Genomic DNA, 24,999 nt, shown 5'->3' with positions numbered 1-24,999 from the left:
CTGGACTCCTCTCAGGACTGTGCCACTGGGCCTCACAAAACCATACTACTAACACCGGGAGACACAGGAGCTTTACATAGTACATAGAAAGACACAGAAAGGCAGCCGAGTGGGAGACACAGAAGTATGTCCCACATGAAAGAACAGAACAGAGCTCCAGAAAAAGATCTAAACAACGTGGAGTCAAGCAATCTAACAGATGTAGAGTACAAAACACTGGTTATAAAGATGTTCAATGAACTTAGGGGAAAAGTAGATGAACTCAGTGAGAACTTTAACAAAGAGATAAAAAACATAAAAATGGAGATGTAAATTATAATAGGGAACCAGTCAGAAATGAATACAATATCTGAGATGAAGGGACATCAGAGGGAATCGACAGAGTAGATGAAGAGGAGGACTGAATCACCAATATGGAAGATGGGATAGCAGAGGACATCCAATCAGAACAGCAACAAGAAAAAAGAACTCATAAAAATGAAGATAATTTAAGGAGACTATGGGACAACATCAACCGTAACATTTGTGTCACAGAAATGAAAGAGAAGGAAGAGAGCAAGAAGTTGAAAACCTATTTGAAATGAAAGAGAAGGAAGAGAGCAAGAAGTTGAAAACCTATTTGAAGAAATGATGGAAAATAATGATGAAAATAAAATTATGATGGAAAACTTCCCCAATCTGGTGAAGGAAACAGATATACAACCCCAGGAAGCTCAAAGCCCCCCAAAAGATGAACCCAAAGAGGCCCACACCAAGACACACTATAATTAAAATGCCAAAGGTTAACTACAAAGAATCTTAAAAGCAGCAAGAGAAAAGCAGTTAGTTATCTACAAGGGAGCTCCCATAAGACTGGCAGCTGATTTCTCAACAGAAACTTTGCAGGACAGAAGAGCTTGGCACAAAATGTTCAAAGTGATGAAGACCCAGGATCTACAACCAAGATTACTTTATCCAGTAAAGCTATCATTCAGAGTTGAAGGACAGATAAAGAGCTTCCCAGACAAGAAAAGGCTAAAGGAGTTATCACCAAAAAGCCAGTATTACAGGAAACATTGGAGGGACTTAAGAAGAAAAAATATGTATCAAAAATATGAATAAAGAATGGCAATAACTACATATTTATCAACTAGTTTTTTAAATGAAAAATAATTAAGTGCTCCAATCAAAAGACAGTGTGGCTGAATGGATAAGAAAACAAGACCCCTACCTATGCTGCCTACGAGAGACTCACTTCAGATTAAAAGACACACACAAACTAAAAGGAAAGGGATGGAAAATTACATGATGGATCTAGAAGGTATTGTGCTAAGTGGAGTAAGTCAGATAAAGACAAATGCCATATGATTTCATGAACATATTGAATCTAAAGAACAAAATAAACAAACAAACAAAAAAACTCATAGATACAGAAAACATTTTGAGGGTCACCAGATGGAAGGGAGTTTGGGGGAGTCGGTGAAAAAGGGGAAAGGGATTAAGAAGTACAAGTGGATAGTTACAAAATAATCATAGAGCTACAAAGTATAGCATAAGGAATAAAGTCGATAATATTGTAATAAATGTATGGGGGCAGAGGGGTACTAGATTTATTGGGGTGATACTTTGTGAGATATTAGATCTCTAATCACTATGCTGTATACCTGAAACTAATATAATATTGTATTCCAACTATAATTTTTAAAAAATTAAAAATTATATTTAAAAAAAATTGTGGAGTGGAATTTATAGTCAAGTAAGAGATTCAGTTAAGTCAACATGAAATTATAACGTGGCAACCATTCAAGACCCAGTGAAAGCTTCCCAGAAATCATGCCAAAAACGCTAAGACCTGAAGAGTAAGAAGGACTGCCCTGGTTGGATGTGGGGTTCAGAAAATTATCAAAGCAAAGAGAATAGCATTTGTGAAGGCTTAGGGTTAAGACAAAAACAGGCAGGGCCCACTCAAGGAACTGAAAGAAGTTCAATATGGCTGGAGTAGGGAGGGAATCAGTGGAAGCAAACAAGGCTAGAAAGCAAGCTGCTGCTTCAGGCTTTACGTGGAGACTTATTAAAGGGCATGTCTTATATTTCTGCCCACTGTACCTGTAAAATTGCATACATCTCTAAGTCTTCTAGATCACTGAACTCTTCCTCTATATATTATTTCAGAATATCTATGTCTAGGCCAGAACTGTCTTGTGGGTACCAGACCATTTATCTGCCTGCCCACCATACATCATTCCTTGGGTGTCAACATGCCCAATACTGAACTTTATATCCTACCCTCACCCATCTCCAATTCCTCCTTTTGCAACATCCATTCAGATATCCAAATCCAGACACCTGAGGGAGGGGAAGGAAAAGCAACTAGTATTTAGAGTGTATATGTTGCCAGATACATAAAAAGTTCTTTTCATTTAATTCTAACAAGCATATAAATATTAGTTCTACTTTACAAATGAGAAAACTGAAGCTCAAAAAGGCTGAGTAACACACCAAAACATATAAATAACTCAACTAGGATTCAAACCTAGAAATGTGGGAAATGTGTAGGACAGTCTGGAGTCTACAGACAGAGAAACTAATTATGAAGTATGGTAGAAACGCCAATTGCCTACCTCAGGCTCCAGTCCTCCCTCCCTTATACTAACAACTCCAATTTTTGGCTCAGCACATTCCTGTCCAGCTAAAAGAGATATTTCTCAACCTCTCTTGCAGACAGTAAGGTCATAATTCTAAGTTCTGGATAATACTGAATTACATGGAACTTCCTTAAGAAAGCACAGCCACCTCTTTGTCCATCCTCCATCCTAATGCTTGGATATTAGCTAGAAAGTCAGCAACCATACTAGACCCAGAAATCAAGGGCCACACCCTAGGGACGACAGAGTAAGAAATGGAAAGAGGCTGGGTCCCTAATGGCAGTGAGCCACCATACCGGCCCTGAACTGTTTACATCTGTCTTCTTACACATAAGAAAAAACCATGTTTTAGCTATTGTTTTCACATCTGTTACTCACAGGCAAACCTAATCCTAACTGATAGAACCTTGAAAGTCTTCTAAGAGGAAGGTGGAAGGTTGCAAAAGATATTTTGAAGGAAGAATTGTCAAGATTCAGTGACTGACTCAATCTTAAAAAGAAAATTATCATCAGTCATATGACACACACAAGATTTTTTAATTCCTCCAATGTTTTTATTGGAGAGTTACAGTCACTTTTGGTGTCTGCGGTTTTTTTTTTAATTGAGATATAACTGACATATAACATATTAGTTTCAGATGAACAACATAATGATTCAATATATGTAAACATTGTGAAATGATCACCGGAATAAGTCAACATTCATTACCATACAGTTACATTTTTTTCCTTGGGATAAGAACTTTTAAGATCTACTCTTAGCAACTTTCAAATATATCACACAATAGTGTTAACTGTAGTCACCGTCACATCCCCGGACCTATTTATTTTATAACTGGAGGTTTATACCTTTTGACTACCTTCAGCCATTCAGCCACACACATCCCCACCCACGGTGTCTACATTTCTAAGTAATGTAATAAAAATAAGACATCAAAAAGTACTAACCGAACTTCCTAAAAAGGAATGAAAAATAAATAAATAAATAAACTCTTTTAGTAAATACAACATATTTGTAAGGTTGTCAACCCTACCAGTTTAAGGGTCTTTTTTGCCTAAAAATAAGTAAGATAAGAATAACTTACAAACTGTTTACAAGCAATTTATAAGCAGAAGTTTGAAGCATTAAGCTCTGCTAAGAACCTTACTAAGGAAAATAAATACCTACTCCTGCCTTTAAGCTTAACAATTCCCCTTACACTTACTGATTAGCAGTACTAAAACACACCACCATGAGAGCCAGAACCTTCGCACCCTGAGACAATCAAGACCTCAAGAGCTAAGCTAGGAAGTGGAACCCCCTCAGGAAGCAGGACCAAACTAGAGGACTTCCTGAAGTCCCTTCTACCTCTAAGATGCAGAGTCTTCTCCTGGTCCTAGGAAAGGAAGAGAAGTAACAGCCGTCTTGCCCCTGTGCTTTTCAGGCCCACAGCACTCAACCATGCCCAGCTCAGTCACAGAAGAAAAACTCTAGAAGTGGCTTCAAGCCCAAGTCATACAGTAGCTCATCTTCCTGAAAGTTTTCTCACTTTAAGAATCTTCCTATTGAATTGGGGGTGCCTCTACCACCCACTGTCACAGAAAGGCCCTGCCCTATCACTCTGGGCACAGGAACCACCATTGCCCCAGGATGTCTCATGGCTCCAAGTGGCAGTTGAGCATTATATACACTCTGATTACAAGTACAGAACACTTTAAAAAACATGAATATGAAAGAAGAGACCAAAACAAAATACAGAAAAACTTTACATGCTGTGACACCTCTATACTTAATCACTTTTAAAGGTCTCATTTTACCAAAGCCTGCAAGTGTCACAGGTACTTCTCATATGTTTATAGTCACTAAAAAGGAAAATGGAACAGTTTTCTCCAGCACTAACCATTTCCATTATCTACAAAGTAAAAGACGACACTTACATTGCATTGATAGCAGCAAAGGAAATCACTTATTTTCTTAAGTCTCAGCAAAATATCCCAAAGCACACTGGTTGGCAGAATAACAGCCCCCCAAAATATCCACATACTAATCCATGGAACCTGTGATTCTGTTACCTTACACTGTAAAAGGGATTTTGCAGATATGACTAAATTAAGGACCTTGAGATGGGGCAGATTATCCTAAATATCCAGGTGGGCCTGATCTAATCACACAGCTGTGGTCAGAGAGACAAGAGACGCAAGGTTGTTGGCTTTGAAAAGGAGGAAGGGGGCCACAAGCCAAGGAAAGTAGCAGCCTTTAATAAGCTGGAAGAGTCAAGGATACAGATTCTCCCCCAAAATGTTCCAGAAAGGAAGACAGCCTTGCTGACACACTGACTTCAGCCCAGTGAGACCCACTTCAGACTTCTAACATACAGAATTTTAAAATAATAAATCTGTGTTTTTTAAAACCACTAAATTTGTGGTAATTGTTACAGTAGCCATAGAAAACTAATACACTAAACAACTTCTAACAATATGTGAAATGACCTAGAGAAGAAAAGCATAATCAAATTGCCCAAACATTTACAGCATTATGAGCCATGATAGTTATTTGTGCACGTTGCAGTATATTTCACTTGTTTTTCTCTGCCCTCACAAAACTCCAACCACTAAAAAGCCAGCCACAGTGATAATTCTTCAAACTTTTTGTAGAGTGAACCATATTAACTAAAAAAACAGGATAGCAGGATTGACTGGAAAAATTAGGACAAATTATACTGTATTTTTCAGAGTCAAAATCAAAGTGTTTGTACTCCTTATTCCCCTTGTATCAGATACATTTTTATTTATTTTTATTTATTTTTTAAACACCTACAGCACCTGGTCTTCCTAGGTGGTCTCCTATCCAAGTACTAACCAGGCCCTACTCTGCTTAGCTTCCGAGATCAGAGGAGATCGGGCGCGTTCAGGGTGACATGGCCGTAGAAATGGATACATTTTTAAAAATAAATCCTAGATATTGCTATTAAGAGCTTACTATTAATATTTAGGTGTGATAATGGTATTGTAGGTCAATGAAAAGAGAATGACTCAATCTTCTACAGATATACAGTATACTCAAATATTTACAAGTGAAATGGTATGCCTATGATCTGCTTTAAAATAATTGGAAGGAGGGATATAAATGGATAAGGGCATTGATAAAACTAAATTAGCCAGAGTTACTAATTGTTGGAGGTAAGTAATAGGTACATGGGGGTATATTATTCCACTGTTTGAACTTTTCTGTACTTAAAAGGTACAAAAACAAAGTCTTTGACCTATCCATCATAATACAGACTTAATATATTTAATAGTTGAATCTCTTTCCTGTAACATTGTCCCACCTCAATTCTGCCACTTAATCCACCTGCAAATGATAGTTTCATCAATAATTTTCCTTTAATCCCCACCTCATTCTGCCCTGTTTACTAACCTTATGAGTTTTAGCGAGTCACCTAACCTCTAAAAGACTGGTTTTTCATCTGCAGAACGGAAATATTTAGATTTGCCCAGTCTATCTCCTGAATGTCTGAGAGGATCATATAAGGCAAAAACTGCAAAGCAGAATAACCATTCTAGAAATCTATAGAGACATAAATTTCATGCTCAGCAGCAACTTATTCCTACAGATTCACCTCCAGTGCCTCTCTTGAGCACTCATCAGCCCAACCGCCTGGTTCCTCTGTAAGGCCACACTCCTCTCCACCACCTTCACGCCCCTTCTCTCTACACACCTCTCCCTCCAACCTCCCCTTTTCCCTTTCAAGGATCTCACTCTAACTGCCGCCCTAGTGTATCCCGTGTACTCCTATGCTGGCTCTATTACATTCATCCCATCACTTTCCTACCCCTTTCCGGTATCCGTCCTATCAGCTTTATCACCCCACGGCCCTCAATCCCCACTACTGCCCCTAGTTCACAAACACCTGGACTAACTACCCACCTTCCTTTCACCCTTCATATAAAACGCCATTGCTACTTGCCAGGGGACGTGGGGGGTGGGGGGGAGGGAGAAAAAGGAGTGATTGCTATAGGATAGCTATGGGTTTGCTATGGGTTTCTTTTTTGGGTGACAAAAATGTGGAATTTGATAGTTGGACAACCCTGTGAATCTGCGAAAAGCCACTGAGTTTTACTTTAATTGTACTTTTAAAACTGAATTTTATGGTAGGTGAATTACATCTCAATGAAAATGTATATGTAAAAAAAAACAAAACTCACTACTGCTCACTCTTACCCATTACACACCCATCTGTCAGACCAACATCGCCCGATCCCCCAAAGCATCGACTTGCTCGTCGGTATCCTTCCGACTCCCGATACCAGACTCGGACAGAGGACCCTCTCACTATCTTGATTAACACACCCCCTTACCCGTCGTCTCTGCGTGCCACAGTACCCTGAAGGTGGGGAGAGCTCAGGCACAGCCTTTCCAGGGTGGTCCCGTCCCCCACTGGCAGGAAGGGACCCTTCTCCGCCTCCTTGGTGGCGCTGCCCCTCAGCTCCCGGCGCTGACCGGGGGAGGGGAAGGGAGGGAGTCCCTTAACTGCTCTGACAAGGAGCTGGGGCCCTAGCGGATCCCCCAGCCCACCTGTCTCGGGCGGCCAGGAGATCTGCTTCCAGCTCACCAACGGACGAGCGGGCGGCAGAGAGGGAACAGGAGAAACCGCGGTCGCTGCCGCAGCCGAGGTGGCGAACGCCGGATCAGGCCTCCATGTTTCCGCGTCTCTGCGGCTCCAGCTCCGACTCCGGCTCGCCTCCCGCTTGGCTCCCGCCCGGGCCGCGTCAGTGCGGAGGCCCAGAGGCGGGGAGAGAAGAGGGAAGCGGCCGAGAACGCAGCTGGGAACTCAACAGCAGGGCGCGCGCCAGCGAGAGGTCACGAGGTACGCAGCGCGCGGGCTCCTGGGAAATGTAGTCCTTCAGGCGTTAGGCATTTCTGCACCTACTTGGCACCTCCAGGGCAACGGCAAAGTCACGTAGCAAAACCAAAAAGGAGTTAAGCCCTCTCCGCCCCAGTGTTGAAGTCCTTGCTTACCCCTACACCGCTTATTCTGGTGGCTTTACTTTATTTACGCCCCTGTTCATTCCAACCGAATAATCCCAAAGTCAAGCAATTCCTTGTAGGACTCGGAAGAATTGGGAAACAGGAAAATCATTTTTTCTTTTTCTTTTTTTCTTTTACCTTTGTTCTTTTCAACGCCTTATATCGAGAGCTAACTTTCAGAAAATAATTTTTGATGGAGGCAGTTAACAGGTATAAAACTGTCTGCAATATTGTCAGAAAGGGCAAGGTCCCGCACGGTGCCAAAAATATGACATTTGAAGTCAAATGAGTTGAGGATTACTAGATTGACGGCCTTGAACTATTGTAACACTTAGCCAGTTTCCTCATCTAAAATATATACAAGATGATGATATTTCTCATACAGAACTATTGTCAATATCAATAACAATAACAACTCACATTATGAGCTGTTTTATATGTGCTATGTATGTACTGTTATCTTGTTTATTTCTCCCAATAACGCTCTGGGATATTTACATTATACAGTCAATATGTGCCAATGTACTCTGAAAAGCACTATCCAGATCCTAGATACACGTTTCCAGTTTATATTGCCAATAAGTTCCCTGAGCACATATTGCCAGTAAGTTACAGGAAAACATACTAAAACACAAGATAACTAGAAGAAACCTAGTTAAAAAGAGGTGTCCTGGCTATTTTAATGTATGCTAAAGATACATGTTCATATTTCGAGCAGAAACAGTATTTATAGTATTATCCAATTTTCATAAATGAATTATATTTACAATACCTATGTATATACACTTGGAAGGGGATAGGGCTAAAAGAATATTGATAGTTATTAACTATGGGGAATGAGATCATGCATGATTAAAATTAGTTTCCCCATGTGTTCTCTAATTCTTCTGTAATGGATATGAATTATGTGTAGAATTTTATTTTAAAATTACAGCAAAAAGAGAATCAGGCACCAAAACCAAAATCAAAGTACTTTATAATTTTGCCTGTACCAAAAATTACACAGTCTACCTACCTCAAAATGACCTAGCAATAATTGTGAGCATCTCTTCAGAAATGGCTTTATAGAGCAAGAAGCCACTTATTCTACTTTGATGCAATCCTGTCAGTAAAGTTTAACATCATAAGTCAGAGTAAGATTAGTAATGGTTTTCACAATATATAAAGCATGCATTGGAGTAGCAGTCCTTCAAAAACAATTTATTGTACATCTAATGTGCCAAGTATTATCCTCAGTCACCAATCTTTAATACTGCTGGCACAAGTGTCATCATAACTTTGACTGACTTGACTACTTCAGTATCTATTTAATGCAAAAACGCCAAGAGGAAAGTCATGAAAGCCCTCCCACTAAGTTAATGGAGTATCCCAGATTGGATCCTAGAACCAAAAAAGGTACTAGTGGGAAAACCGATGAAATCTAAATGAAGTTTAAGGCTATTGTACCAATATTAATTTCCTAGTTTTGACAAATATGCTATGGTTTTATATAGGATATTAACATTAAGGGAAACCGGGTGAAGGATATATGGGAACTCTCTGTACCTTACTACTCTTCTGGAAATCTAAAATTATTTCATGTGGTAGGCAAAATAATAACCCCCCTGCAATGTCCACATCTTAATCCCCCAAAGCTATGCATATGTTAGGTTACGTGGCAAAGGGAAATTAAGATTGCAGATGAAATTACGGTTGCTAACCAGATGACCTTATAAAAGATTATCCTAAATTATCAGAGCAGATCCAATGTAATCATGAAAGTAAGGAGAGTCATAAATATGTTCTTTCCCTTGAAGATCAAGTGATGCAATGTGAGGATAGGTTTTGCTGTCTGTGAAGATGGCAAGAGACTGGAAATGTGAGTGATGGCCTCTAGAAGCTTGAAAAGGCAAAGAAACAGATTATCCTTTAGAGCCTCCAGATGAGAATACAATCTTATCAGATACTCTGATATTAGCTCAATGAGACCATGTCAGACTTCTCACTTACAGAACTAAAAATACATCTGTGCTGTTTTTAGCCACTAACTTTGTGGTGATTTGTTGTAGCAGCTAGAAAAAAACACGCATTCAAAAATAAAAAGTTTAATTAAAAAGTTTAATTAAAAACTTCCAAATGCCTACCTGTCTTCCCAACACATTTTCCAATCTGGGACTTAAGGATATCCATGCTACTTAGAAAGTAACTGTAAACCAGAAAATGCACCAAAAAAGTATACTTCACTTAGAAGGCGTGCAATTTTTACTTTTTGCAACAGCAGATTTATAATCTTCCCAGCTCATTTGGGTTAGACTATTATGAAAATCAAGTATATCCAGAAATACGTTGAGTTACACAGGAAAGCCAATCAAGCAGTGAAATGTCAGGTGAGTCACTGAAAACATTATGGTGTCTCAAAATGCAGTCCTGTGTGATCTTCTTCATCCTCCTCATTACTCAGCAACTTTCCAGAGAGATACCTAAAGTGAGGACATCCATTTGGCTCATTCATTCATTTGTTCAGTGAATATTTACTTAGTTCAGTGAATATTTACATGAGTGCACTGTGCTTCAGACCTGGGCCTGACCTCAAGCAGCTTAAGGTCTAGTGGAGGAAACATGCATTCCACAATACAATCAGAAGTTGGGTTAAATTGCTATGATAGACAAGAATAGCCAAAGCAGCCTGATATCTTGCCCCAAGGGAACAGCTTTCCAAGAAATAAATGGTGAAAATTAATCACCTGGTACTAGCAGGACAAGAATTTTCATCAACATGTTAATACTAAAACATATACACATGTGTATATGTAATATATCAAAATACATATATGATATGACCTAATTCTCACAACCTTGTATATAAAGTATTATTGTCTCTATTTTACCCAAATATAATACAAAAGTTTTTTTTCTTTAGTTATTGAAATTTATACACTAGTTACTCAGACCTCCAAGAATTTACCTTCTAATATAAACATCATATAACAGCAAATTTTAAGAACAGATTTTTATGGTCATTTTATGACAATTTAATTATGAAGTTGATTTTCATGGTAAAAGAGAAGTGATGGTGGAGAGATTAGAAGTACAATAGAATTGAACTTTAAGACACTTGGGCCGAAAAGAGTCAGCTGCTATCTGTGGAAGTCAGGAAATCCCAGTTGTAAGGGCAAGCAGTGTGGCTAGAGACCAGACCCACAGAGTGGCAAAAATGTAACGAGAGCCAATTTGCTGGATGGGAAAATCGGGATTTAATTCTTTCAGCTAACTACAATGGTGAACCAAAAAGAGCTGCATGAAATTTCAGAGAGAGAAGTCACTATGTCTGCATTTAGGTTCAAAATTTAGGTTCCTGACACTGCCAAAGTAAGGAATAGTTAATCAAAAAGGAACTGCTAATGGCTCCCAAACCTCACACAAACTAACTTATAACAAAAGAAATTTAAAGATACATTGTAACATCATCTCAAATCAGATCGGTAAACATCAAAAATTTGGTAACATATTTTTGGCAAAGGTGTAGAGAAATAGGTACTCATACCGTACTGATGGGCATGCACATAGGCACAATGAAGTTTTGTAGTATTTTCTTTAATTGGGGTATATATAGATGTATAGTATTATCCCCTTTCATTCATAATTTTAGTAATTTGAGTCTTCACATTGTCTTAATCTAGATAGATTTGTCAATTTTGTTGATCTTTTTGAAAAGCCACCTTTTGATTTCAGTGATTCCATTTTTTTAATTCTCTATATTGTTTATATCTCTCTAATCTTTGCTATTTCCTTCCTCCACTAGCTTTGGGTTTTATTCTTTTTCTATTTACTTAAGTTGTAAAGCTGTTAAGATCTTTCTTTTTTTTAATGTATTTATAGCTACAATTTCCCCCATTAGCACTGCTTTCACTGTGTCCCAATGGTTTTTGTATGTTACATTTTTAATTTGTCTCGATATTTTCTAATTTCTCTTGTGATTTCTTTGATACACTAATTTCCACAAATTTGTGAATTTTCCTTTTTTCCTCCTGTTGATTTCTAACTTCCTCCCATTGTGGTGAGAGAAGATAATTTGTATGATACATATCTATCAAATCTATTGAGATTTTAATTTGTGGTTTAACGTATGGTCTATTGTAGAGTCCTACATGCACTTGAAAAGGATATGGATTCTGTTGTTGGATAGCATTGTGCATGTCAGATTTACTTGGTTTATTGTTTTGTTTAAGCCCTCTATTTCCTTACTTATCTTTTGTCTGGTTGTTCTATCCATTACTGAAAGTGGGGTATTAAAGTCTCTGACTCTTATTGTAGAACTATTTCTCTCTTTAATTCTGGCAACCTTTACTTCATATATTTTGATGGTCTGTTATTAGATGTAACTATAGAAATTCTGTAATAGTGAAAGAGAAAAAAACCTAATATCTACTGATCTTCAAGGTATTTTCTTTTAAAGATATACCTTTAATTGAAAAAAGAACACCCCACAGTGTATGTTACTTTTGTCTTTAAAAAAAGTAAAACACATACACATGTGTATATTTGCTTGTGCATGCAGAGAATCACTTTGAAAATATAAAGAAACTGGTAACTTTGATTGCCTCCTAGGAGAACTGGGTGCCTGGGAACCAGGCTGGGAGAAATCTTTATCTGTCTGCACTCTTGTACCTTATGAATTTTGTACCTAATAAACATATCAAAAAAAAAAGTACATTCAAAAAGTAAATGCAATTAAATTTTAAATGCTGCAGACTGGAAACTAAAGAAAAAAAAAGTAGGGTGTGGTTCAAATTAAAAAGATCCATATTCCATGAATGTAAACTCATAAGTAGGGCAGGCTACTAAAAGAGCTTACCTGTATTCCAGAAAGTTCAGTTCAGTTATGATCATATAGTAAAGGGAAAGAGCAGGGACTAATTATTCATGTTAGTTTATACCCTTCTTCCTAAGGTGACTTGCAAACACATGATGTATACAAAACTGCAACATTAATAATAGGAGGTAGATGATGAGGGCTTGAAGTGGAGCCAATGGTAGACCAGGTGTTCTTCAAAACCTGCTAGGTTTTATTTACTTTTTTCACTTTTTATACTGGTTTACAAGGTCTGGAGTACAGCCCTTCTGTGTTGCAAGTAGAATACAAACTTCATCTGTGAATAGTCTTCACCTAGAGTGGGACTCTCTTTTTTAGAACTTAAAGGACCAAAAAAAGACCTATGACCAAGAGAAGGCCACTCCACAGGAAGGATCAAGACTATTCCCAGATTATTGTTTCTAGCCTGTTCCAACAATAGGGCTCAGGTTTCTCACCTCCCTGCGAAAGAAGAGACTTTTGGAGGCAGACCTCTGTTTGAGTTCTGGTTCCTTATGAACTGAATGGTTTTGGAAAGCTATTCTTAGTTCTTAGTTATCTGCTCTAAGAAAACATCACAAACTGGGTGGCTTAAACAGACATTTTTCACTGTTCCGGAGGCTGGGAACTCCAAGATCAAGGTGTTGGTGTATCTTATGTCTGGTTATGGCCCTCTTCCTGGTTTGCAGATAGCATTTTTTTTAGTGTATCTTCACATGGCAGAGAAAGGCTCTAGTCTTCCACTTCTCATAACAATGCTAATCCCATCGTGAAGGCTCTACCATCAAGACCTCATCTAAACCTAATTACCTCCAAAAGATATCACCTCCTAATAGCACCCCACTGCGGGGTTAGAGTTATTTTGGGGAAACACAAACATGCATTCCACGACATCTGCTTAACCTCTCTGAATCTAGTTTTCTTCTCTGTAAAATGGAGATAGTAATACCTCACTCATATCTTATAGTCTCTTCATCTTTTTCCTGAGCCCTGTGGCTAAGCCTGGGTAGAAAGTTGCTTAGACAGCCAGAACAGTGGGCAGTATTTATATGCTCGTTGTGTCAGTGTACCAGAAAGCAGATGACACCCTCAAAAGTGACCTAGAGCCAGTAGTAAGAGTTGTTATTGCCCCTAGGCCCAAAAGGCAAAGGAGAAGACGACGTCAGTGGAAACTGAGTCATGTGGCATTGGCCGCATTGAGGTGTAGTGACTTTTGGCTAAGGAACACATTTGGCCTAGAGGTCTTGAAAGGAGGAGTCAAGGGAATAAATACTCTGACCTCAATCCCTCTTCCCATCTCCTGCTGCAAATCCCCACTGGCCAAACCCAACAGAACCCAGAGGCCATGGGAATTCTGTTGATGTAGTCCATACAGCTTTCTTGGGCAGCAAAGTAGGGTGAAGGAAGCAGAGATCTGGAGGGGCAAGTAGAAGACACCTGGCACACTTGTAATGATATAAACACTGATTAATGACAACCAAAAATTACAAAAATATAGGGAGGCTATGAGGCAGAAGTAGAGGGAATACAGTGTAAGACAGTTGTATCTCAACGACAGCAGGAAGTCAATAACGTCTAAAGTTGAGAGCTCCAAAAATAGCAGTATATATGTACTATTTAGAAAATACATAGATAAAACATAAGACAAAAGCAACAGGTAAATGAGTAAACTCTAAGGAAGTAGAGACATTATAAACCTTGCAATATTATGATTTAAAAAATGATTTATTTAATGGAACACATTAATTTTAAGAAAGTTGCTAGAAGGCGATACAGGAAAAAAAAACTAATAGTGATTACATCGGTAGAGCTGGAATAAGAGAAGTGAAAGAACATTAACTTTTAGCTTCTTGCATTGTTTTACTATGAACATCTGCTATTTTTATATGGTTTTTACACCTTAAACTAATCAACTGAATTTAGCTACTAAAGGGAATTTATCTTATCTCTCAGGTGGGTTGGGCAGAAAAGTCCAAACCTTTGAAGTCCAGGTGAATCAATGACTTGACCAGACACACAGCTGAAGAAACTTGGTTAGGACCCAGGACTTCAAAGGGAACCCAAAGGCGGAAGTCCCTTCTAACTTCTCCTTGCTTCAGAGAGAATAAAAAAATATGCTATAAAGATATGGCTCATCATCTCTGAACATTTAAAAGTCCCTAAAGTGAATCAGTCCAGGGATAAAAGACCATGTAGAGGCCAACACTAGCAAAAAAGTGCTCAAACATGTCACTGTTATTGAAAACCATGAAGTTTTAGAGTGTCTTGTTATGCTACAATAAATGACTGATATAATCTGCTCTTTAAAGAAAGAAAATATTGTTGTCTCAGAATTTCCAGATGCCATCACACACTATTACAATTCTGTTTTCTAGTGTGGTGAAAAATGTCCCTTTTAAAAAATATTGACTTAAAAAAAGAACCATGAGCTAAACTGAATATTTAATATATTTTATAGGAATAGAAGGGATGCAACAAGGATTAGAATTTTATAATTTTATAATATACATTAGACATTTAGTTAAAGGTGTTCCTTTTTTCAAAGGAATTTCCCCTACTTGCCTGGCTTGCTTGCTGTCTTCCTCAGATCAATAAAGTTATTACTACACTGCAGATAAGTTGCTCCACTGTGTTGGGCAGTGATTATAACTTTGTTTCAAGTCATTATCATCTCCAAAAACTCCCTTTCATTTCACTGCACATCTCACTGCACTGTTTCACAGTAAAAATGTACTCTGCTCAAATTTGAAGACCCTGAACAAAAGCCTGAGGCCCAAGGATGTTTAGGTAAAGATTTAGTAACAATGTCTACTGGCACAAACCTTATACTCATTTATATTATTAAAACTACAATAATAGAAATGAAAGCTATTTTAATGAAAAAGGAACTCAAGAATGAGATCATTAAATATAACTAAATACATTTTAAATATAAATACCATGTATTTCCTGATTAGTATCAGGTAAATAGCTAAACTATCTGTCCCAGATTCTGGTCTAAGAGAAAAAGGTCAGAGACAATTACAAAAAAGGTGCTTCAGATTATCAGGTCCATTTTGAAAACAATGAGGTCCTCTGAGACAATCACTTTAGTCTTTCTTTTTATCAGAGATTTCTGTTGGTCCTTTTGTTGGTAATCCATTTATGTCTGCACCCTAAAATGAAAACCCATTTTAGACATTACAACAAAAAGACACTCATTATAAGAGACATTCTCCTTAAAAACAGACTATAAACTTCAGAATGAAAAAACTCTGCTTCTACAAATGTGCAGTATGGCTTAGTGCAGTTGAACACAATCAAAGTTGAACATAATAAGCACCAATGATAAAGACAACAGGTAGTCTAAATATTCATTTTTAAAAATAACCTAATTTTGTTCAGAAAAAGCCTCTATGATCCTTCCGATTAAATCTCCCACCAAAGTTATCAATCAGTGACAATTTAATATCATCTCTTCTCATCCATTAGCTATTTGCTAATACTCTTACCAGACAGGAAATACTGGTTATTATCTTGGCCACAAGGCAAGGAGCAAATACTTAATCAAAGAACTAGTTTAAAACCTTGGTTTAAACCAAATAGTAATTACTTAAAAAAAAAAAAAAAAACCAAACCCCCTATTTTAAAAAAGGAAGAAATTAAGACACATTAATGAAAAAACTTCTGGTTCTAAGAACTTGCTTATGCAAAAGCCACTTCCCTCACCCCCTTAGTCAAGGCATTTTAATGTTCTTACCTGATAGCCTACTTTGCCTTTGCTTTTATCATTGGATTCTTGTACAGCTTTTCTAGGCCACATACGACTAATGAAGGGGGAAATCAGAGGGTATATGTATGGCTCAAGGAACTTTTTGTAGACCCAGAGCAGAATTGGAATGACGATACAAGGAATGCACACCATTGTCCCAGAGTTGAGCTCCTGAACTGTTGATATATGGGAAGAAAAAACAAATTAGTTCATCACAGATTAATGACTGAAGGAATTTACCTAGATTAAGATATTTGAAAGGATTATTTCTACATTGAAGGAACCACTTAGGTGATACTATTAGCTAAAAGTCTACTAAAAATGCTATCTACAAGGTAAAAGGGTGGTTGGCATGAAAACAACAGTGAGGTTCCTGCCTACAAACCTCTCCAATCACTGCCCCCCAATCATAAATTTGATGATAAAGGAAAGACACCAACATTTGCTGGGTGCTAGGCAGTTAAACACTTGGCATATACAGTTGGTCCTCCGTCTCCCTAGGTTTTGCATCTATGGAGTCTACCAACACCAAATCAAAAATATTTGGGGGGAAAAAAAAATCCCAGAACGTTCCAAAACACAAAATTTGAATTTGCCATGCACTGAGCACTTCGCTGAATTCACGCAAATGAAGTTATGTGTAGGAATACTGTAGCCTACATCTAAGTACCACACCATTTTATATAAAGGACCTGAGCATCTGGAGACTTTCGTACGGGAGTATGTGGTAGTGAGGTGTCCTGGAATCAACCCCTGAGGATACTGAGGGACAACCGTTTAGCTCACTTACTCCTCAACCCAGTGAGGGTGGGTACTCTTGCTATCTCAAGTAGGCATCAACATTAAGAAACTTGGTAATTATGACTTATATTCCAGTTAGTTTGAGTCTAAGGGCCTAATCATCTTTAGGGACTGACAATATTTATTAGCCAAACCTACGATGCTAAGGACAAATCTTGTAATATGGAATTCCCTAAGATATCACTTTGGAAGATCTCTAGGCTGCAAACTGGCTGGCCTTTCCTAGGAAACAATTCTCCCTTGATACAGTTGCCTTTTCTTTTTAAAGGCAATTAAAGTGTACCGAGTAATAAAACGTTTTATTTAGTAGTATTATTGTTAAAAGTAAATCATTTATTTCCCAAAGTTAACACTTCTAATTTCCTTGATGATTAGCAATCACCATGCAATTTCTCAAGATCAGCAATTTTTTGAAAAAGAACCAATACTACTTCCACAACATACTATCAAACCAAAGACTTCTTAAATTTACAAGAATTTTTTAATCCTTTAGAGTAGGACTTAAATACTAAGCAGCTTTAGAACAGTGCATAAGGCTATTAATTCAGGACGTTAAAATTTCTTTTCAAAATATTGTAAAATGGGTACTATTTACTGGCAAATGAATCAACATCATGACTTAAAATTATCACAATATAAAGGAACAATAGTATAGACAATTGAATCTTAATATGGCTTTGAAATGAACTACAAGAGCTATAAACAAATAAAAATCTAAAAGTACATCAATGAACAACCAGCTCCTTTACAAAGAATTCATAACTAAATTCTTTTTTAAAAGCCCCCCTAGTCACATTAAAATAACAATTTACGAATTTACCAAAATATTTCGTTTCGAAATTTTGAAGAACATACCTGCTGTGTTATTATTATAACAACAAAAATCCAAAAGTTGTGACCTGTCCAAAGTTCACACAGTGGTACTTAGTAACTAGAGCTGGCTAAGACCAGAATTGCCAGATCTGGTTTCCTAGCTCGACAATCCTGTCTTTCCCATTCAAAAAACACAATGATCTTGTTAATCCTCTCCTACCAAACCTTCAAAACCAACTAAACCTTTCAAAACAAATAAATAAATGCCCATGCTCTGAGTACTAGGCTAGGTTGATGACTGGCAATCTCTCCATCATAGATTTTTACCTACTTGTACTTGATGTTTTAAGTAGGTTCGTACGCATCGTTTTAAACAAACTCTCAAGAACATTACTAATCACTTTTGTCATAATTATGGCTTTAATAAAACTTTTTAGCTCTCTCTAGAATGAAATTACAGTATTTTATCTCCTCCTTAATCTTCATTATGCTTCTTCAGTGAGTTATTTTACTTCATACTTGTGGCAACTGTGGCTTAGAAAGGTCCAGATGGTGGCAATGATACATTGCTAAAATTATTTTACTCTCTCCAAGCTAATTCTCAAATATTACAACAAAGCGAGCAAAATGGATTAAAACTGTTGCAGAGGAATTTTCTTTTATTCGACTTAGTCCAATAGAAGAAAAGGTTGAGTCTGTATTAGAAATCCGGCAGGTGGGGGCGGGAGAGGGAAATGCCACCTCCCTTTAATAACCCAGTTCTGCACATTTCACTGGAGCCAAGAGACAGCGGGACAGGTTGAATCGCAGACGAATGAAAAGACAGGAGAGAATAAGGGCGAATGGTGAAAACAAGAACGAAGAAACCGACAAATTCAGGCTAAAAATGAGAATAAACAGATACACAGGAAGAGGCGTAACGGAGGCAGAAGGATGGGTGGATGCAGACAGGAGAGACGAAGGGCAAGGGAAGAAAGGAGGCAGGGCCCACGTTGGAGGTCCAAGTGGGGTATACTGTGAGAGCGCAAGAGGGCCGCGAGGGGCCCAGAGCAGCAGAGACGCTACGGGGCTGGGCTGGGCCAGCGCGACCCGGCCGGAACCTGTGGAGCAGCCCGACAGCGCCGAGACCACAGCCCATGCCCGACCCGAACCCCACGCCGAAAGTCCGAACCGACTCGACCCTACTCACCCGAGACCACCAAGCCCAAAAAGAAATGTCCGCACTTCCGGAGGGAGGGATGCGCCCCAGCTGAGCCAATGGACACCGCAGAAGGGGCCGACAAAGACGTGCCTGCGTCAGCCTGACGTCGCACAAGCGGGACGTAACGGTGACGCCGGGGGCGGATACTGGGCGCGGCCTTGAAAACTTCAAGGCGGCTGGAGACGCGGAAACGCTGGGCTTTCCTGTCCCGCAAAACTCAAATATTGACCTAGGGAAGAATTACGCGCGTTCCGGTGGTTCATCCCAATAAAGTTACTCCACTCGCACGAAAGAGCGAGGCCATTTTCGAATGCAGCTGTGCGTAAGCCATTCACTCTCCTAGTTAAAAGGGTCTTAAATTCAAGGGCGGGGTAAATTGTCTACTTTAAGGTTTGACCGGAACCCCTACACACTGCCAGTGGGGCTGTAAATGGCATAATCACTTTAGAAATGTCTGGCAGTTACCAAGATTATCCAGCAATTCCATTCTTGACAAATACCCAAGAAATGAGAACGTGTCCACGCGAAAACATACACAAAGGTTCATGGACGCACTATTTGCATTAGCTTTTTTAAAGTGCCCCAAACGTCCAACTGATTAAATAGTATATTCAAATTACTCATTAACAAAGTAGATACACGCTATATAATGAACCCTGAAAACACTAACTCAAAGACAATGGGCCACTGTTATTTCATTCTGAAATTTCCAGAATAAGCCTATCTATATACAGTAATAGGTTAAGAGGTTGGGTCCCTAGGGCAAGACAAGAGTGACAGCTGACCACTGCCATTGTTCTTTGAGATAAGGGAAATATTCTAAAATTGTGGTGACTGATGCATAACTGAATATACTAGAAGCCACTGAATTGTGGCGAATTGCACTGTATGTATGTTAAATCTTAATAAAGTAGCTGGAAAGTTTCAGAGTTTCCCTATGTTCTAACTCCATAATAGGCTAAAAAAACGAAGACATTCAAAACAGCAAGTTTACAAACCAAAATTAATGACACAAGGCAAGCAGAATGTTTCTATTTCTAATCAGAAGAAAACACGTTTTATCCATCTTGCACGGAGACCTGAAGTATATTTACTAATAAAGACAATCGACATTCTGCTTTTACTTTTACTAGCATTTATTTGATGCTAAATTTACTCCCGGGCCATAAGTTTTTGTTTCTTCAGTTTCTTCTGGGATATCTGGTGAAAGAAAAAAATAAAAGTATTACGTTTCCTGAAGAAACCCAAACTACATCTTCAAGGAATAAGGTAGTTCAATATAAGAATCAGAAACTTCAACATAAAAGGATAGTCCTTTGACACTGAGATGTGGTATGGAGGGAGGGACAGATGGGAGGAAATTAAGAGGAAGCAGGGGAAGAGAGTTTAAGATGAAACCTGGAGGCAGGCAGACAAGCTGGTAAGAATTACGTGGCAGCAAGGACTGAGGATATTTAAGTGACAATATCAACATAAGTGAAATCCATCAGGTGTGAAGGGAGACTAGAATTACTCTCAGCTTCCTGGCTTCAAGAACTGAATGCGAACATGAGTATATATATAGCTAACACTGCGCAGGAAGGTTAAGAGTAAATCGTAAGAGTTCTCATAGAGAACTTTTTCTTTTTAAAAAAACTATATGAGAACCTATTGTAGTAATCATACCACAATATATGCGAATTAAACCATCATGCTGTACACCTTAAACTTAGTGATGTATTGACGATTACATCTTAATAACGAAAAAAATGAATATGATTATTTACTGAAAATAGGCTTATTAGATTTGAGGGGGCGTTTTTGGACACACTGCATGTGAAAGTGGTTATAGATATCTAGGTGGGGCCATCATAGAAAATCAAAGTTCTGATGTACAAAGTTACTATTCATTATTAGTCAGGAAACAAATGAGACCCATGAAAGCCAGAATATGAGATTGCTGGTTGCTCAGAATAGTTTCCTTTCACGGTTGTTCCAAAGGTGTCCTAAGTTAGTCATCACGGCAACCACAAATCTTATACCGATGAAACCAGGCAAAGACTAAGTAATCTACCTTTTTCTTCTGTGCAACCTCTTCTTCTGGTTTAGGAACAATCTGTTCTTTTTCAGTAAGGATCATCTCAATGTGGCAAGGAGAGCTCATGTAGGGGTTAATCCGCCCATGAGCTCTGTAAGTTCTGCGGCGCATCTTGGGAGCTTTGTTCACCTGGATATGCTCAATGACCAGAGAATCTACATCTAAACCCTGGGAAGAAGGGAGGGTAATATTATCAGGTAACATCTTTATTTTAACACCATTACTAGAAAATTAAGTCCCTGCCTTAATAAAATCATTTGTGGAAAACAATCCTTAAGAATAGCATTTGTTGAAGCAGTTGTTTTCACCTTTATTCTAAATGTCCTTTCTTAAATATAAATAATTACCAAAACTCGGTGCCAAGTGCACATTAAAGGTCATTACGAGGAGTGAAGTTCCAGAATCTACTAGTGTCAATATTTACTGACAATAAATGACAATAAAACAAAATTTGTCGGCATGACTTCGCAGCAAGAAGGGTCATAGATCTACATTAATTTTAGTTCTGGGCAAGCTTTCCAAATGTGAAAGGGCAATGGATAATCCCCCAAACATATATACCTGTGTTTTGTTGACTACATCAACGATTTAACTTCTAAGTAAAATTTATCATGTAAGCAACAAACTACATTAACCCTTACAAGGGCAATCATTTGGGTAACTATACTTTGCAATAGTTTTATTGTTTGTATAAATTTGGACAACAGCAACATTAATTGAACTATCCAAGATGTAGATATAAAAAGATGTTCATGCTTTGGGTACCTTAAGTTCAGCATTACTCTCTGCATTTTTAAGCATGTGCAGCAAGAATTCAGCACTCTTTTTAGGCCATCGACCCTGTGTCCAGCCCCACTGTTTGGCCTGAAAGAAAACAAAAGAGAAGCTATTAGTCATTTTCCCTGATTTAAATCAAATGTTATAATCAAGATGAATTTATTTTACTCAACATCGAGGTTGCTCAGAACATCATTTTTTTCATGGTTAATCCAAAGGTGTCCTAAGATTGTCATCACAGCAACCAGAAACATCTTAGCCAATTTTAGCCCATCCACTTTCCTTTACAATTTTTTTCAAATAGCAACTATTAATTCTCACCTGGGCACACCTACCAACTCCACCATTGTAACGACGGAATGGTACACATTGCTTCTGTAAAGTGACATCCTTCAGATACTTGGTGGCTTTTCGAATATGCATACCCTTGATGGCCTGGGCAGTTTCACGAGTATTCTAAGTATAAATAATATAAACTGGGAGTTAACTATGTTAAAGGGTCACAATTTTTAAAAGCGAACATTAAATTCTCAAAATGTCAATATCTATATCAACAGCTAAAACCTTTCCATTCTTTGGAGATGAGGTATAATAGTGAGAAAAAAAAAATCTGTGATTAAGAGCCAGGGAGGTTTGGTTTGAAAATAGAAACAATTAATTCTAAACCTGTTCATTCACTGTAATGTTTTAATTCCATCACCTTATAACTACAATTACCTGTCCTACAGCTTGATCTGTACACTAGGTTCTCTAGTTCTTTAGTAGTTTTTTATCCAATTCCACATATCCTAAATCAAAACACTCATTTTATACTGATTAATATCTAGAAGGTGGCTGGTCAGAATTAATTTTCACAGTAACTCCAAAAGTGTCCTATGAAACACATCAATGTAGCTACCTTTAAAATGATTTAAAAAAAAAAAAGGAATATGCAAAATGACTCTAAAAGCGTAACTACAATTCACATACCTTAAAGTGAACACGAAGATTTGAACCTCTTGATTTGCATGCTAAAAAATAGAGGACGTGTTGATTAATTTTGAGTTATCTTATTTTTCTCCTATGCCCAAAGAATATGTATCTCTTGTTCACTTACATTTAGTGGGGTTTTCTGGGTCAAGTGAGTAGCGAACCATTTTCGGAGGTCACCTGGAAAGGGGCAGGCATTCTGTCAATACATACTTACAGTTAACTTATACGGTCTAAATCTGTATTAATTGCTATCAACAGCTGCTCAGACAGTAGTTGTTTTCATGACTGATCCAAAGGTGTCCTAAGAAATGCCATCATCGCAGCTATTCTTTTCCCCATCCACTGCTTTCTCTTTGCATCTACCAGCGACTACAGCAGTGCAGACACCAGAGTGGTGCCACGAATCTCATCAGCTTTTTGGAAGCCATGAGCCTGTTTTAATGCTACTCTGAATCCTTCAGGCGTAAAATGACATGACCCACTTTTTCTGTCTATAGAAACCCCTTTACTCACACAACTTCACACACTTTAGGGCTTTAACCGTTAAACGCTAGCAAGTTTGAAACATTCATCTTCAATGAATAATGCCTCGACCCAACGTTACTCCCCCAAAACTTTCCTTGAGGCCACAAACGCATCGCGTGTTTGGCCACCACTCACCACTGGACCTCTAGAGTAGCAGGGGACACTGACCACTGGCTGCCTCTTCCCCTGAAGCCCCCATTCCCGCTCATCGCGCCCCTCTTCGGGCGGCAAAGGCTGCAAGGCCCCAGGGCGCCAAATCGGGTGCTCCTAACGTCCCCTTGCATAGAAGGACACTGCCTTCAGCGAGGAATCAGTAACGGCAAGAGTTCTCCTCCCGAAGACCCTGAAATCGGTGCCCCCGAGGCCAGGATGGCGACGATAACCAGAGGATTCCACACTCGTAGAGAGACACCAAAAACAGTCACTCACCTGAGGCCGCTTAGGGGAAGAGGAAGAGCGGGGATTTCTGGGAGAATTCATGAGAACTCGATCTCTCGCGATATTTTCAGCTGAAGAAACGAGATTTGAAGAAAGAAGGGCGGAGGAGAAAGGGAGTGTGGAATGTATTTTAGAAAGTCTGAAAACGAATTGTATTCTTAGGGACTGTCTCAAAATTCTCCTTTTTTTGTATCCGGAAATAAATTTAGGAATTTTAAATATCAGTCAATTAAAAACAAGTTGGTAGTTCTAGGACAGGATCACATATTATTAGATATACACAAGATATTTATTTGTCAATATTCGTTAAGCTTGAGTATCCCTGTATCTCCGAAAGTGGTTTGTAAATAGGCAATTAAAAAGATGTAAATAGACAATTAAGAAGGTAATCAGAAAATTCTCAGAATGAGAATATTACCCAATCAATTGTACTGGAAACTGTGTAAAGAATGTGCTAACTGAAGGGTCTGGTTCAAGAATGGAATCTGGTTCTCCACTGTCACTTCTTGTTCTTCATTAGGTGGAGAAAAACCCTTAGGTATTTTCTCCCTTTTCATTGTTTAAGTCATTGGTGGTTTAGCACTTAGCTTTAGGTTTTCTATTTCACGGCACCATCACTCTAGGCAGATTCAAGCTCCAAGTGAATGGACTCTGGACAACACTCTATACACTTGACTTTTTTTACCTCAATTCTAGAGACTTCAGTCCCAGGTCCTCTGCAGGACTCCACTCCCATTGCCAAACAATAGATTCTGTGGTATTTCCTCAGTAATTCCCATCCCTCATGTCTTCAACCGCCACTCACTCACCACTGGACCTCTAGAGTAGCAGGGGACACTGACCACTGGCTGAGAACTCCCAAATCGATATCTCTTCTCCACATCTCTCTCCTGAGCTGGCCCAGGTATCAAACAGCTCCTGGGACATCTTTCTTGGAGGTCTCCAAGACAAATATTTGAAACCGAAAATGTTCTTAAACAGAATTCATCTCCTTCTCCAGTTTCTTCTTTTCTGTTATATAGTAATAATAATAATAACATCCAATGCTTTAGAAAGCTTACAAAGTTCCAGGCACTATTTCAGTGCTTGTACGCGCATTTACTTAACTAATCCTTGGGACAACTGTAGAGAGAGATATTACTATTATTTCCACTCTATAAATTATGAAGTTGAGGCATAGA

At 38.5% G+C, this 24,999-nt stretch overlaps 3 protein-coding genes, 4 non-coding genes and 1 pseudogene across 8 annotated transcripts in view; all 8 read right to left on the bottom strand.

Annotated features, from left to right (window-relative positions):
* DYM (dymeclin) overlaps window positions 1-7,444 on the bottom strand; it is a 276,445-nt gene extending 269,001 nt beyond the window's left edge. The window contains exon 1 of the mRNA XM_023531219.1: window positions 7,180-7,444. The gene's annotated coding sequence lies outside the window, so the exon portion shown is untranslated. The remainder of the gene's footprint in view (window positions 1-7,179) is intronic.
* Window positions 5,415-5,533, bottom strand: LOC111741671 (annotated as a pseudogene).
* Window positions 7,445-14,893: 7,449 nt separating the features above from the next.
* On the bottom strand, window positions 14,894-19,855 carry CUNH18orf32 (chromosome unknown C18orf32 homolog). The gene is made up of 3 exons (XM_011360794.2): window positions 19,018-19,855; window positions 16,203-16,390; window positions 14,894-15,618 (listed from the first exon to the last, which is right to left on the bottom strand). The coding sequence occupies exons 2-3, from the start codon at window positions 16,365-16,367 to the stop codon at window positions 15,553-15,555; spliced, it is 231 nt and encodes a 76-aa protein (XP_011359096.1). The 5' UTR covers window positions 16,368-16,390; window positions 19,018-19,855; the 3' UTR covers window positions 14,894-15,552.
* Window positions 19,856-20,052: 197 nt separating this feature from the next.
* On the bottom strand, window positions 20,053-23,873 carry LOC105292536 (60S ribosomal protein L17). 2 transcript variants are annotated; one of them, XM_023531213.1, is made up of 7 exons: window positions 23,810-23,873; window positions 22,980-23,032; window positions 22,853-22,893; window positions 22,205-22,339; window positions 21,872-21,970; window positions 21,083-21,274; window positions 20,053-20,229 (listed from the first exon to the last, which is right to left on the bottom strand). In XM_023531213.1, exons 2-7 carry the CDS (start codon window positions 23,017-23,019, stop codon window positions 20,182-20,184), a joined length of 555 nt encoding a protein of 184 aa, XP_023386981.1. In that variant the 5' UTR covers window positions 23,020-23,032; window positions 23,810-23,873; the 3' UTR covers window positions 20,053-20,181. The 2 variants fall into 2 exon arrangements, with proteins under 2 accessions (XP_023386981.1, XP_011359084.1); XM_011360782.2 differs by lacking the exon at window positions 23,810-23,873 and adding an exon at window positions 23,566-23,776.
* Window positions 20,972-21,035, bottom strand: LOC111741764. The gene has a single exon (XR_002781083.1). It is a non-coding gene; the product is annotated as a small nucleolar RNA SNORD58 (small nucleolar RNA).
* LOC111741753 lies at window positions 22,063-22,127 on the bottom strand. Its single transcript, XR_002781073.1, has one exon. It is a non-coding gene; the product is annotated as a small nucleolar RNA SNORD58 (small nucleolar RNA).
* LOC111741797 lies at window positions 22,717-22,777 on the bottom strand. The gene has a single exon (XR_002781090.1). It is a non-coding gene; the product is annotated as a small nucleolar RNA SNORD58 (small nucleolar RNA).
* On the bottom strand, window positions 23,113-23,178 carry LOC111741775. Its single transcript, XR_002781087.1, has one exon. It is a non-coding gene; the product is annotated as a small nucleolar RNA SNORD58 (small nucleolar RNA).
* Window positions 23,874-24,999: the final 1,126 nt, after the last annotated feature.

The sequence above is a fragment of the Pteropus vampyrus genome, unplaced genomic scaffold, assembly GCF_000151845.1.
Source record: "Pteropus vampyrus isolate Shadow unplaced genomic scaffold, Pvam_2.0 Scaffold3, whole genome shotgun sequence".
NCBI classification, from domain to species: domain Eukaryota; kingdom Metazoa; phylum Chordata; class Mammalia; order Chiroptera; family Pteropodidae; genus Pteropus; species Pteropus vampyrus.
This window is presented reverse-complemented; position numbering and strand designations above follow the sequence as displayed.